Source organism: Stegostoma tigrinum, chromosome 25, assembly GCF_030684315.1.
Source record: "Stegostoma tigrinum isolate sSteTig4 chromosome 25, sSteTig4.hap1, whole genome shotgun sequence".
NCBI classification, from domain to species: domain Eukaryota; kingdom Metazoa; phylum Chordata; class Chondrichthyes; order Orectolobiformes; family Stegostomatidae; genus Stegostoma; species Stegostoma tigrinum.
In genome coordinates, this window is record NC_081378.1 from 16,344,526 (window position 1) to 16,360,333 (window position 15,808).

A 15,808-nucleotide genomic window follows, 5' to 3' on the forward strand; every position below is an offset into this window, starting at 1 on the left:
CAACTTAACCACTGTAGCCCAAGCTAAACATAGACACGCACGGGAATTCCTAGAGGCATGGTTCTCAACCTATAATGCAATCAACATTAGAAGTGGACCCCATATGCAAACCCATGCAGAACAAAACCAGAAATGATACTACTCATCATAATGAACCTTACACAGTACAAATTCCAAGCACAGTACAACAACATTGCATCATCGGAGGCCTCACCGATGATGTTACCTAGCATGGTGATGTAACATCTGAGCGAAAACAAGCCAGCTAGACCAGCAAGGCAACAACATCATGTTAAATTCATAAGGCGCATGGTAAAGCTAACTGAAAATGAGGACACTGCCAGAGTCACAAAAACACAGCCCCAGTCAACAAACTGTCAACACTTACTTAAATGTTCAAGTTACAAGGTCACACAAAAACAGAGCCTGATCACAACTGACTTGTGTACTTTCACAGAACCACCTCCAGCACAATTTTTAAAATGTGGGCAGAAGATCAAAAGGCAATTCAATCCTCCAGTAAAATCTGACGAACAAAATAACACTGCAGTTAACACCCCAAAACACTCCATTTTAAAAAAAACTGATCTGCTGTCTTTGGGTAAACAAGATTAATTACAGTCCTGTCATGTACCCTTGTCATAAGTAGCTTTAGCATAATCTCCAGCAATCTCTGCATAATTTCTAATACTTAGAAGACAGGTTTAGAAACAAATATAAGAGGACAGAATACTTCTGTTTCAAAACTTCAGTGTCACCTGACAGGGTTAACTGTAGTATCAGAGATAATGGGAACTGCAGATGCTGGAGACTTCCAAGATAACAAAATGTGAGGCTGGATGAACACAGCAGGCCAAGCAGCATCTCAGGAGCACAAAAGCTGACGTTTCGGGCCTAGACCCTTCATCAGAGGGTCAAGCTGGCTTGTTTTCGCTCAGATGTTACATCACCATGCTAGGTAACATCATCGGTGAGGCCTCCGATGATGCAATGTTGTTGTACTGTGCTTGGAATTTGTACTGTAAGGTTCATTATGATGAGTAGTATCATTTCTGGTTTTGTTCTGCATGGGTTTGTATATGGGGTCCACTTCTAATGTTGATTGCATCATAGGTTGAGAACCATGCCTCTAGGAATTCCTGTGCGTGTCTATGTTTAGCTTGGGCTACAATGGTTAAGTTGTCCCAGTTAACCTGATGAAGGGTCTAGGCCCGAAATGTCAGATTTTGTGCTCCTGAGATGCTGCTTGGCCTGCTGTGTTCATCCAGCCTCACATTTTATTATCCAGGGTTAACTGTAGCATTGCTGAACTGTATACATTGCTCCCCTTTGATTAAGTCTACAGCTACTCTAAACATACAATGCTTATTAAGCCACAAATAATTGAGGTTGAATTATTTTTTCACATTATTTTCTTGCCACTAATATTCACAAATAAAAATAAGAATTTCCAAATCCTAAGTTCAGTAAAAAGCACTGAGCACTGATGCCTGCGTTGACTTTCAGAAGCACACTGAAAAGGGGACTAGCTCCAGGGAATTTTCATTTGCTTTTACAAGTAAAATAGCCTGACAGTCCCACTCAAGTCCAACTATTACTTCAGTTGAGGATACTAACAATTAGGTAGGCAAAGTCTCAACACCATATCGCTAACAAAGTACATGTATGATACCAAATTATGTAGAACCAACTTCACATCCTTTTCCCCTCCTGTCCCCAACTGCCAACAATACTTGTTCTTCACTTAACCATGACCCACTGTTGACGCACCAGCAAATTCCTTCATCTCCTTTGTGTTCATTTTCTACAGACAAATCACCTTTTAACAAGCAAGATCCACTCAGCATGCCAAGATTTCCCAACTTTTGCCATCACTATGATTTTGAAAGCGACTTTAAAAAGTCATCTATTCAGCTAATAAACTCAAAGTTACAATTAGACTGGTGATTTTTTGCCTTGCCACAATTCTGTTAGATTAATTTTTAAAATTAGTTTCTAGGAATAAAACAGCAACATAGATCAAATAAGTTAATTCTGACAAATGACCCATTACCCAAAATATAAATTTTATGTGCACTCTACACAACAAGCTAGGTATTTAGAATGTGCTTCAGATTAGCCTTTTCCCTATAGCAGCTGATTTCTTTCATGATTAAAAATCTGTCTCAGACTTAAATATACTTAAAAACCAACTCTCGACCGCCCCCTACAGTAAACAACTCCAGATTCACTACCCTCAAAGAAATCCACGTGTTTTAAACAGGCAACCTCTTTTTCCTGAGATTATGCCCTCTGGACCTTGAGTCTCCATGAAAGGCAAATTTCTTCCATCTACTTAATCAAGTTCATCCAGAATCTTGTATGTTTCAATAACGTCGTTTTCACTATAAATTCAAATGATTACAGGCTCAATACAATGATTCTCTCCTTGTAAGTCAGACCCTCCATACCTGGTCTCAGCCTAATGAATGTTCCGGCTGCATTCAGTGCAAGTATACCTTTCCTTGGATACCATGAGCTTTTATTTTCCACAATAGCCTTTGGTGGGACACCTTACCAAACCTTTTCTAGAAATCGTAAGCATTCTGCATCTTCAGGCTCCCCCTAAATCACAGCAAGTTACTCCATCAAAGACTTGGAATAAAGTGATTAAAACTTGACCTCCCTTTAAACAAAGCCACATTGCCTGTTCCTGATTATAGTTGCTCTTGAACTCAAGGTAATGACTTTTATGACCAATTCTAACAGCTTTGCAACAACAGACATCAAGCTAACTGGCCATTAGTTTCCAGTTCCATGGCATAAGCTTCTGGTTGCTTGCCACTTCAATGCACCATTGTTCCCTGACCAACATCTCTCAGGCTTGCTGCAGCACTCCAGTGAAACTCAGCCCCAAGCTGGAACAACAGCACCTCATTTTCCACTTGGGAACTCTACAGCCTTTTGGACTTAATGTCAAGTTCAACAATTTTAGGACTCAAGGCAACTTCTCCCACGTCTCCACATCCCAAAGTTACAAGTCTCCTACCCAATCTCCACATCCTTACCCGATTCCGTACACACATGGCCTTGTTATCAATGCTCTGCTATTACACAACCCATTGTTAGCCACTTAAAAGTCCCCCTTCGTAGCTATTCATTCTCAGAGGCTGATCATTATCCACTCCTTTTTCTGCCCAACTGTTCTTTCTCTGGGCTCTACGTCTATGTATTGTTTACTGCTACATCCCCCAACCTATCTAATGCATAAAAAAAACTTTTACTCTAGCTACCATCAGCAGATAAGGATCACTGGACCCAAACAGTTCACTCTGCTTTCTCTTCACAGATGCTGCCAGACCTGCTGAGCTTTACCAGTGATTTGTTTTTGCTTCTAATTTCCAGCATTCACAGTTCTTTTGGTTTTTAAAGAAATTTCCAGTTTTTTGCTTCCCTCTTTCTTGCACGTAAGGGTTGTATTTGCCATTTCTAGCTAGAATTAACCTTTCCTGAATGAAGGGAGTTTTGGAAAATTAACAATGCATCTACTCTCTATTAGCCTAGCCCTTTATGACCCTAGGGCGAACCTCATCTGGACTCAGACTCAGGTGTCAGCTGCTTCATCAGCTTAGTAAGTACTGCCTCCCTAGTGCCTGTAATTTTACCACCTTACTATCTGCTTCAACATCCAACTTAGAGCTATAACTGAAAAACGTCTTCTGGATGCTCAAAGTGACAGAAGGCACAGTTTTGTTTATTTCATCTACTTCTTATATTGCTGACACCCCATTCTCACAAAAGAGAATGATTCACTTTAATTACTCTTCATTTTTGATATTTTGATATTTTGAACCATTACTCTCCATTTTAATCCTTTTTTCCCTTTTGATTAACTTTATCATTTCTAATATTCTAATAGTCCACAGTCCAAGGGTTATTTGACCATTCATTACTTAGCTTTGTTACAATATTTTCATGTGGAGATTCAGTTTCTGTATTTTCTTTTAACCAACTTGAACTTTCACATTACTTCAGAGATAGTAGGAACTGCAGATGCTAGAGAATCTGAGATAACAAGGTGTAGAGCTGGATGAACACAGCAGGCAAAGCAGCAGCAGAGGAGCATGCAGGTTGATGTTTCAGGCCTAGATTCTTTAGAAATGCTCCTCTGATGCTGCTTGGCCTGCTGTGTTCATCCAGCTCTACACCTTGTTATCGCATGAACTTTCATATTGCCTACCCTTGGCATTTCCTCTCCTGAAAACACATACAACCAGGCCTGAACACCATTCTCTGAACATTACATGACTGAGGTGTGATCTGGCAGAAATGTTTACAACAAAAAGGAACTGGCACGATGAATAAACCAGACCTAAAGGCAATGGTCAAGGGGTATTATTGCTGAACTGTTAATCCAGAGACCCAGATAACACTCTAGGACCCTGGTTTGAATCCCACCACAAGATGGTGGTATTTGAATTCAATAAATATCTGGAATTAAGAATCTAATGAGGACCAGTGAATCTATTGGTGATTGTCAGAAAAACTCATCCAGTTCACGAATGCCCTTTAGGGAAGGAAGCTACCATCCTTACTTGGTCCTGCCTACATCTGACTCCAGACCCACAGCAGTGTGGCTGACTCTTAACTACCCTCTTGGCAATTAGGGATGGGTAATAAATACTGCCTGGTCAGCAACACCCTCATCCCGTGAATGAATAAAGAAAAAAAAAATTGCTGGCAACTCCAGAAACAAACCTTACTTAACCTAAGCTGGTTTAAAGCAAACCACAAAACTGATATTTTCATGAAAAGGCTGTTGCAGTATGGACTGTTCCCTCCCAAAACGCAAGTGTGCAGAAATATTTGAGGTGCCGAGAGGTTTTATTTACATGGAGATGGTGAATGTAGATTTGACATTATAATCAGATCAGCCATTGTACTGAACAGCAAAGCAGGTGCTGAAGGCTTGCTCCTAATTTGTATGTTCGCACATACAAGATTAAAAAGATGGAACTTCCATGCCTGTCAAGCAGATAAATGAAACAATTATCCTTCAACACGGACAGAAGCTGGAACAACAAATGCGGAATAATTTGAGGCACAGAATTAGATTATACCATAAGATAATAAAATTTGTATCCTGTAGAATTATTAACTTGCCTTCTCTTTGTATGCCCTGTTACTGAACATATACCACTTACAATGCATAATAGTCACACACCACATACAATAATTGATGCAAACCTGTGGCAAGAACAAGATTTTCGTTAGCCTCTTTCTCCACCCTCCCGTCCAGTAGAAACCGGCAATAAAATCGAGTTTTAACTCACTAAAACATTCCAAGGCACTTCACAGTAAGGCTAAATTTGATACCAAATCACACAAGGAGTTATTAGTCTAAAGGTCAGAGACAAATCTGTAAGAAGCATCTGAAAGAAAGAATGCCAGAGTGGCAGAGAATTTTAAAGTAGAAATTCCAAAGCTTCAGATCTAGGAAGCTCAAAGCACAGCCAGCAATGAAGAAATTAAGATCAGGAGATGTGCTGAAATGAGAATTGAAAATATGCAAAGATCTCCCAAGATTGCAAAGTGAGAGATGGCTAGAGGGCAAAGGATGAGGCAAGGCCAGAAAGGGATGCGACAGTAAGTCTGTGACTGTAAGTCTGTGACTGGTGAACAAGTATACAAGAAAGGAAGAGAATTTAACTGTATTTGCATTGCACATCTATTCTCGAGCTGATCAATTTTCACCTCAACTAGAATTCACACATTACTTATGTCTCGATAAAACTCACTGCTCCCAAAGCCAGCTCCTTCAGTAATTCACTTGAATTACCAGTACAGCATCACCTCTCCTAGAAGGTTATGGACAAGTAATCTAGAACCCTAGGTTAATGGTCCTGAGTTATGGGTTTAAATCCTATAATGGCAGATAGTGAAAATCTGAATTCAATTAAAAATCCAGAATAAAACGGTAGCCAATGGCAACTTTATAACCACAGTCAATCGTTGTAAAGACCCAATGAAGGAAATCTGCCATCTTTACCAGAATTAGCCACCACGCAACTCCAGATCCACAGCACTTTAACTCGCACATTGATTGGGCGAATCAAGTCAGTAGAGGTAGTCTTGAAGGGAGGGTGCTCATAGCACTCGTGTGATAACGTTCTTGAACAGCTTGCAACCAATCCTACAAGGGTACATGCAATCTTAGATCTGGTCCTGGGTAATGAGACAGGTAAAATTAATGATCTCTTAGCTAGGGATCCTCTCAAAGAGTCATCAGAGTATGATCAAATTTCAGATACAAATGGAGGGTGAAATAGTTTCATACAAAACCATGGTTTTATGCTTAAACAAGGGAGACAGTGGGATGAGTTTGGAGTTAGCTAAGCTAGACTGGGAACACAAGTTGTATGGTGGAACAGTTGAGGAACAGTGCCAAACTTTTAAAGAGATTTTTAGTGCTCAAAAAAGTACATTCCAGTCAAAAACTAAAGATAGCAGGAGTAGGAAGAGCCAGCGATAACAGGAACTGCCAATGCTGGAGAATCCGAGATAACAAGGTGTAGAGCTGGATGAACACAGCAGGCCAAGCAGCATCAAAGAAGCAGGAAGGCTGACGTCGGCCTGCTACGTTCATCCAGCTCTACACCTTATCATATAGTAAGAGCCAGCCTTGGGTAACTACGGAAATAAAGGAAGATGTCCAAAAGCTCAGGCTTACAAAGTCACCAAGAGTTGTGGGAAACAAGAAGATTGGGAAAACTTTAAAGAGCAAAGAACAGTGAGGGAAGCAATAAAGAAAGGAAAGATAGATTATGGATACAAACTAGTACAGATAATAAAAACAGCTACGAAATGATTTTATCAATACGTAAAATGGAAAAGGGTGACTCAAGTGGATGTAGGTCCCTTGACGGATGAGATAGGGAAATTAACACTGGGTAATGCTGAAACGGCTGTGTCAGCCTTTGTGTCAGTTTTCACACAAAGACATGTCTAAAATGCCAAAGAACGCTGTTAAGGATACAATGGCAAGTGAAGACATCAATTCAATTTATTATCACTAAGGTGTAGTGGTGAGCAAAATAAAAAGGGTCTAAAGGTAGATAAGTCCCCTGGTCCTGATGGAATGCATCTCAGGGGTCGCAAAGAAATGGCAGAAGTTGTAGTGATGCGTCAGTGGTAATGTACCAAATTTCACTGGATTCTGGGCAGGTCCCTGCAGAGTGGAAGACATTGACTGTCACGCCGCTGTTTAAAAATAACGTAGGAAAAAGGCAGGCAACTGCAGGCCGGTTGGCTTAACATCTGTAGTCAGCAAAATGCTTGAAGCAATCATTGAAGGAAGAAACAGCAAGACATCTGGATGGAAAGGGTTCAACAGGCAGGCACAGCAATGATCAGTAAGGGAAGGTAGTGTTTGACAAACCTACTGGACTTCTTTGAGAATATAACAATCGCAGTGGATAGGGGGAACAGGTGGACGTTGTGTACTTGGATTGTCTAAAGACATTCGATGAGGTACTACATAAAAGACTCATCCATAAGTTAAGAGCTGCAGGGAATGTTTTAGCATGGATAGAGGCCTGGTTAACCAACAGAAGGCAGAGAATTGGGAAAAATGCATGTTTCTCTGACTGGAGATAGTAAGAACTGCAGATGCTGGAGAATCTGAGATACCAAGATGTAGAGCTGGATGAACACAGGCCAAGCAGCATCAGAAGAGCAGGAAGGCTGGCGTTTCGGGCTTAGACCCTTCTTCAGAAAAAAGAAGGGTCTTTTTTCTGAAGAAGAGTCTAGGCCCGAAACGTCAGCCTTCCTACTCAGCCTGTCCAACTTTACACCTTTCTCTGACTGGAAATCAGTAGTAAGCAGAGTACCGCAGGGGTTAGTATTAGGCCCGCAACTATTCAGCTAGTCCAGAAACCTGGAAAACTTAACTGCTATTTGAATACCATCATGGGATATTTTACATCTGAAAAAACAGAGCGGCCTTCAGTTTCTTTCAAAAGGCAACACACCCCTTCAATACTGCAATAAAACTAAAAAGTTACAGATTACATACTTATTACCACAAAATAAGGTTTGACCCAGAGCTAATATAACACTGAGACAAGGCTAATGCAAGAACAAAACTTGAATGGCTTGTACTGTCTCCAAACTCTGACTGTATGCCCAACATCAGCTGCCTTTGATAGGCTGAATCACTGCTGCTTTCTGTCAAAGTCTGACCAGTGTCGTTGTCACACATTTACTTCAACCTTGCACTTGTGTTAAAACTTGAAAACAGCTCATTTTTCTCACCAGGCAGAGAATTTACTTGTTCTTCGCTTCCCCATGCTTTACTATCCTTCATTCAAATCCAATATATAAAAAACTATGCCAAGATCACAGCTTCTCATCAGCACATTGCTGTTCAAACAAATTAGTTGATACCAAAGCTTCAATCAACACAATGTTTGAACTGCTACACTATGGAATTAAGATATACACTAAACTGGTAACTTGTAAAGATCCTATCTTTTGTTTTTGTTTTTCGATTGTAGTTTGAAATGGGAAAAACAACTGATTTAAAAAGCCAAGGATTACTGAAGGATTGCTGCATATTTTAGAAGTAGCCTGACAGTCATTATGAGTCTTGCTTATATTGCTGAGGGTTGAAGATGTGGGGATGATTTGCAGATGAGCTGAACCCAAGAGATATGTACGACTGGAGCACTGGCTCGCAATTTGTCACTGACTGATAACTGGTCACTAATCCACGGAATAATGATAAAAACCTTCAAAAGGAGGGTCAGTGGATCCAAAACACTTGCTCTGCTTTCTCTTCAGATGCTGCTAGGGCTGATGAAGTTTCTCCAGTTATTTACATTATCTTTTCTCTGCCTACTAAAAACTGTTATTTGGCTCTCAAGCAGCCAAAAAACTTCAGCATGTGAATGTTTAGGAGAAGCCACTGGATTTCCTCAAGGGCAAAAGCTGGCTCTTTTCTCTGCAGTAATATCCACTTTAAGCATAAAGCCAGTTTATTGCTCCCTCAGGCATTGCTGTAAGCTGTGGCTCTTAACCAATAGCCTGGGAAACTAAGCATGTACCAGCCACCCTGTCCCAACTCCAAGTGAAAGCATCTGGGAGTGAATCAAGGAATAGCATGCTATGTCAAGTTTAAAAAAAATGAAAAGGGACCATTGAATTTCCTTCTGCCAACAGCAGCTGTATTTTTGTTTCTGACTATATGCATTGAGAGGGCGAATCTATTTTTGTAATAAGTAGCAATTCTTGTTAGGTACAGAAAAGTTTTGAGCCGTCAACCTGGGTTGATGAGTTAGATAAATTGGGGAATTCTGCGCACTTTTAAAAGCTTTAACTTTTGTAAGAACTCCAGAAAAAACAGGACTTCATTTCCAGTGTGCTACTCTAGCAGTGAGGCACAACAACCTATAATTCATAGAAAGACAAATCACCAGATGAACACTATACAAAAGCAGTTCAATTCACTCAATTATTCTCACCTAGCATGTTTACCAATGACATAGACATTAAGATTCTTTAAAGGCAAACAAACCTCATGATGGAGCATTGAATCAACAATGGTGCACGTCCTTGAAAAATCTTTATTTTCAACTTTTTAAATGTTTTTCAATGATTCAGCTAGTTAAGACAAGATGATGAGGTATACTGGCCAAAACTAACTCAGGTTCACCACTGGTCGACCAGTGATCATGTAACAAATAGGAACTTAAAGCTTAGTAGTATAAAGCTAAACACTGCTAAAAGGCGACATGTCAAAGCTTTTCATCTTGCACTCAGAATGACAAGAAACAGACTTCAATGGAGGTACAGCATTTCATACAACATGAGAAAAGGGTGTTATTTGGTTGGGCCATCACTCACCAAGAGTTGCTGCAAGAATTACCCGTCAATCTTCATTCTCAGACAGGCAAGTAGATTCTGACTGGTCCTGGGGATACAAATTCCTTTGATCTCCATTAAAAATAGGGTTCAGTGAATGTGTGTATCTGGCTTTTATCACGTGTAAATACATTACACAGCAAACCTTACCATTATCTTAATTAGCAGGTTAACTATTAGCACAGTCCATTGCAAATATTACTTATGATGACATGCATAAATTTTGAGACTTGCGAGCATAGGCTGGTTAAGAGCAGTTGTGCTACCCACTGCAAATAGTCAACAGACATGCTGTTTAATGTGGTTTTCCAGTCGTTGCAATGTACAGCTTACATACCCAGCAACATGCCAGCTCAGAAATGCACACTACTCATCTGCATAGTTGGCTAAACTTTTTGGGCTTGAAGGCAGCGAAGAAAAGCTATTGTGGATTTACTGCAGGAGCAGTGCAAGACCATGAGCTTCACCTGTTGTTCAAATTTTTGAGACATCTTCCCCTTTGAGAACAAGGGGTATCACTTGGGACCAAAGGTGGTAGACACAGCCCAACCTTTGGGCTGTTCAATATTGAAGTAATGATTTGATTGGGGTATCCACAATCATAGGGTAGGTCACATATAGCCTACCCCAGCAAACATACATGGTGAGCCAAAGTTAGGAGCCTGGTCATATGAATGACCTTGCACATGAAACTCTGCAAATCCAAACATTTACTGATCAGTGAACCAAGACTTTGATATATAGTAGTCAAGTACTCATTGTCACACATCACAATTAATACACTGAGAAAAGGATGTTTATTTCATGCCCATTGAAGAGGTCTCTCATGGTAACATCAAAAACGTTAGCAGGGGCTGGGCCTACAGATGATTCCACAGCAACACATCTACAGGAGCATATACGACGTAATTTAAACCGAACTCATCGGTTTTTGTTGTTATTTATTGAATTTGATAAACTCAGATTCAGACACTAAATGACATATTTAGATTACCATGACAGTGGCATAGTGCAAGTGTCAATAGCTTGTTTGAATGGCATGCAGGTAAACAAACCAGGATAGTCAAACAAGCACAAACACACGACCCATGCCAATGATGATTCAGTTAGCCATCCTCTCCACGCTTATGAAATTGTGTCCTTTTGTTCAAATCTGTTTCTTGCATTCTAGCTCTGATGTGTAGAATTCAAAAAGCTTCAATTTGACTCCTAGCTGTGTTTAACATTAAAAGCCTTAAGGTAAGGGGGTAAAGCCCACCGCTTTTATCCTGATTACAATTCAGAGATCCTTACACCACATACAGATGCTTTACGAACAGCAGACTGGACTCAACTATAACCTAAAATTCAATACCTGGATTTACAAATGATAAATACTTGAGTGGCAAAGTACCAAAGAGTGAACTGAACATAAGACTTGACCCCAAGTGAAAGAGGTTATAATCAGCATTAGCTGAGGGGGGTGGGGGAGAGGAATCCAAATTTTATCAATATCCATAGAAGTAAAACCACTGATTTACTTCAAAATTAACTGAATTATCAAATATTATTGTTCATGTCCCTCAAACATTTCATAATAAATACAAGATTAAACACATGCTACCCGCACATTATGGACGAACAAACATACTTAAACCACATTTTCAACTTTGTGCCAATAAATTTTCTATACACTTTGCACTGTCTATTCTCATTAGTACCACACAAGACAAGAATTTCACTCTATTATTAAATACTCCAAAAGCTTTAGTCACAAGTTATAAAAGTTTGGAGAAGCAATTTATTATGGTGCTCAGTTTTCTCCCTAAGAAGTCAATAAGGTACACTAAGAAAATCTCTCTCACCCATCACATTTTATGGAAATCCTTATAAGGGTATGCACCAGCCTACAACTTGAAGTTCTGTAAAAGCCAGTGTACATAAAAGGTGTTGTACCAATACTGAGGGAGCTTAAATTCATGAATCACAATGGAATTCAATTTGCTTTTAACCTCTGTGCACACCAGCAGAAACAACAATTCATACATATCACACAGTCTGCTATTCCATGTTAAAAGCCCAATAGTCCCAAAGTTTGGTTGTTTTGCTACCTCAGTTAGGTAGCAGAGTAACTTTCTCAGAGTCACCTTTAGCAAACAGCACTGTATGATAACAAAAGTACCGATTATTCTTTGCCACAACCAGTTCCGTTCTCCTCCCATAAAGCATACAAAGCATTCCACAGCTAGATAAAATGTGCATTTGATCCTTTTTAGACCATCAGCTTGGACAAATTTTATACATTAAACTTGTTGTGAACCCACTGCCTATCCAGTCACGAAGCTTGGCACCTGATCCTTATGGGAGTAGTACAAATGCAGCAAAATGATTGAGGCAGTTCCTGGCCAGGTGACATTGCAAGAGTGAATTCAAGTGAGCTTAAACTGCTCTTTGATCCACACGATACAACTGCACTTATGGAAATTCACCACTTCTTTTAATTGTTTGGGTCCTCTGGTCATCAAATCAAAGGATTGTGCAGCACAATGATAGCTTCTGTATGTTTGGGCCAAAGAGTCCAGATTCAAGTCTCGCTTCAAATTGAGACATTCCTGGAGGATTGGTATAACATGTTCAAACAGTGATGAAAACAAAACTCCAGTCTACATTCAATACCTTCTCCTGTTTTTGTTCTCCCTTTATGCCATCGATGATAGACCTAGCTATCATAATCCATATAATAATTTTGCAGTCATCAAATTTCTCAGTCAGCACTTGCTTGGCACCCTACTTGAAAAATATCTTGACAGCATTTTAATCAGATGGATGTGCCTTCAAAAAAGGTTAATATTATCCCATTCAGATTCCTTCCACTGACTGGAAACAAGTATAGACACCAATAATCAGACATCATGACTGAGGCACAAGGATGATCATAGTGAAATCAATTATGAACTAGTGCATTAAAGGTAATATCAAGGAAGGGCATAAAGGTACAGATTACAGCAAAGACTCTGGGCCCTGACAACATCCTGGCTATAGTACAGCAGACTTATACCGGGTGCAGCTAGTTCTGGAGTTCATCTGCAAAACGGGATTGACAACCATGTGGAAAATTGTTCCCGTATGTCCAGCCTTTTGCAATCAGGTCCTATAGTATACATTAGCAATTCAATTAACACACTTCAATTAGTAAAATCTAGTGTCAGGAACTAATGTTAACAATGGCGACCGTAAAACTATCAATTATCATAAAAACTCATTTGCTTCACTAACATCCTTTACCTAAGCAAGTCTGCCATCCTCTCTCACTGTGGCATACACGGGACCCCAGACGCCCAGCTAACATGCCTGACAATCCACTGATTTCACAGATGGCCAATAAATACTGGACTTACGAGTGATGCCTTTGCCCCATTAAGGAATAAATGAAAGAATCACATATTTAACTCAATTTTGGCATAAGACCTTAGTTGTGATTTTAGCAAATAAGGTAATGGAAATCTCTGCGGTATGCAGTCACCTCTGACCAAACTTGCCATCAGTGCTGGAAAGAGTGAAATGGCAGACTTAGCCACCTTATAAACATGGTTGTAACCATTTCTGAAGCAAGCTGAAGTAACAGGATAGGCCTTTTTTGCTACTAAGACATAAACATAAGGGGGAAAAATCTCTAGCACTCCCCAGCAGCTACTGATAGATTTTATTTCCAGATATCTACCAGTATTCTCTATCACCTGGGCTACAACAGCAAAAAAATCTTAAATCAAACTACCAATGTACATAATGGGATCATGGCAAAATACACGAAAAATGTTTCCACTGACATAATAAATGGGGCCAACTAATCCTTAAATTATAAATAACTAGGATACAAGATTACTGTGCTTTCTTGTATGAAAATACTTTAATCAGAAAAGTGAACACTAGGAACACAACAGTTCAAAAAGTGTAAAAGATGATAAACAAAATCTCCAGTTAATGACCTTCTAAAATACAAATAGTCTGCAATAACTTTTTCTTAAAGAAAGCTAATTCAAATGATTACATCATTCCCTTGTTCTGAATAAAGTTCTGACAAATTTCTGGTACAGTTAGAAGCGACGGGAAGCTGAACTGCTGTTGATTAGTAATCGGCCGTTTACTGTGTTTGCCCCCACCCAACTAAAGCGCCGACGTCTAAGTAGCCTCTCTTTTGTAGTGTCAGCTGGTGAACGTGTTTGTGTTTTAAGTAAGCTCCTCCTCCAACTCAATTCCGGCTAGTAACAGTACAGCCAATCCGCTCTTTGCAACTAGCATTAGGACCAACAGTTGCTGTCCAACGAGTTCCAGCAGGTAGCACCTTCAAAAAACACAACCCAAAATGGGGTTGGGGGGGGGTGGGGAGATATTAAATATTAACGTATGTGACACAGCCATTTATATAAAAATTTCAATTCCACCATAATAAATTTTAAGCAACCAAAAAATGCCTTTACGAGCCCGAGGAAACCTTAAAAAAAGCAAAATATTCACCAGTCCAAAAATAAAAACAAGACCTCTCAACAACACCGTAAAAATTCAAGACAAAAGTAATACTTCTATCAGCTAATATGGCAAAAACTGTAAGGATGCATTAAAAACGTCACTCAATTTACAAGACAGTCAACATCCGCATTCAAATTCCTTCAGTTATTTTTCCTCTTCGCAACCACCATTCCCTCCCGTCTATCTCTCCTTCCTTTCTCTTCCCCACCACCGCCATAAACCTAGACAGATCAACAGGCCCAAAAGTACCCTGGAAATACACGTCAGACAAATCGCAACCTCCTTTGTAGTTGAAAACACAGAAACAAGGTTTGATGCGATGTGACGCTGCCTATTAATCATAAATCATCTGCTGAAACGTGAAATCTGGCTTTCAAACGTAGGACATACGGCACAAAAAAAAGGCTAGCTTGTTTTTTTCACAAAGACAAGGCCTCATAAGTATCAAGTAAAGAACTATAAACTCGCCATAAATTTAGAATAAAAGCACTACAAATTCAAAATTTCGTAACATACAAAAAAACCAACATAACGTTTTCCCTGAAAATATATTCAACAGATAGAGGAACAAAACTTCAACCAAAAAAAGGAAGCTTTGACATCCGTCACCATGTGAATGTTGTCATTTTTCTTTGATGGAAACCACTGTATATCTCAAAGACCTAACAACCCCTAAAAAAACCCCAATCATAACCATCGCCCGTGTACACACTTAGGGGCATGCTTTACGGATAAAAAAATACCGACTAATGGGCTAAGCTTGTGACATTATATAAAATGTGTACTTTTTTAAAAATATCATCCTTCAACGCAAACAAACGGCGTACTTGATACAAATAACAGGCGAGACAAAGAGTGGGGGGGGGGAAGATGTGGAACATAGGGAGGAAAAAGCGTTAACTGCTGAAGCCCCTCCGACTGGGAGACTCGCTGCTCTGAAGGATACAGTTTGACCACATCGGTGTCCATTCGCCTCTTCCCAGGACTCGGGGAGGACATGTTGGTGCTGCTGAGGAGGTGGCGGCTTTAATTCCTCTTCTCGGGCCTGTCTTCCTCCGAACCACCACCACCACCACCTCCTCCTCCTCCACCCCACTCTTCCCCCTGCTCCCCCCCCCCCAAACCCCTCCGCCGCGTACACACAGAAAAATAACAAAATTCTTTTCAGGTGCAAACGGACAGACGGAACCCCCGGCCCGGGGGGGGTATGGGGGGGGAGAAAAAAGGGGGTAGCACACAAAAAGAATGATAGATATCGAGGTGTATACTCGGACGGCAACGAAAACAAGACGAGGGAAGGGGGGGACAAACTGTGCGTGTGTTTGTGGGTCTGAGGAGATTCGTTCCCCCCCTCTCTTCACTCGGGTGACGCCACTTTGTCCTCTTCAGGCTCTGAGGTGAG

At 40.2% G+C, this 15,808-nt stretch overlaps 1 protein-coding gene across 1 annotated transcript in view; it reads right to left on the reverse strand.

Annotated features, from left to right (window-relative positions):
• The window catches only part of ube2h (ubiquitin-conjugating enzyme E2H (UBC8 homolog, yeast)), a 106,350-nt gene extending 90,853 nt beyond the window's left edge, over window positions 1–15,497 (reverse strand). The window contains exon 1 of the mRNA XM_048553793.2: window positions 15,353–15,497. Coding sequence (XP_048409750.1) covers window positions 15,353–15,405 — 53 coding nt within the window. The 5' untranslated portion in view covers window positions 15,406–15,497. The remainder of the gene's footprint in view (window positions 1–15,352) is intronic.
• Window positions 15,498–15,808: the final 311 nt, after the last annotated feature.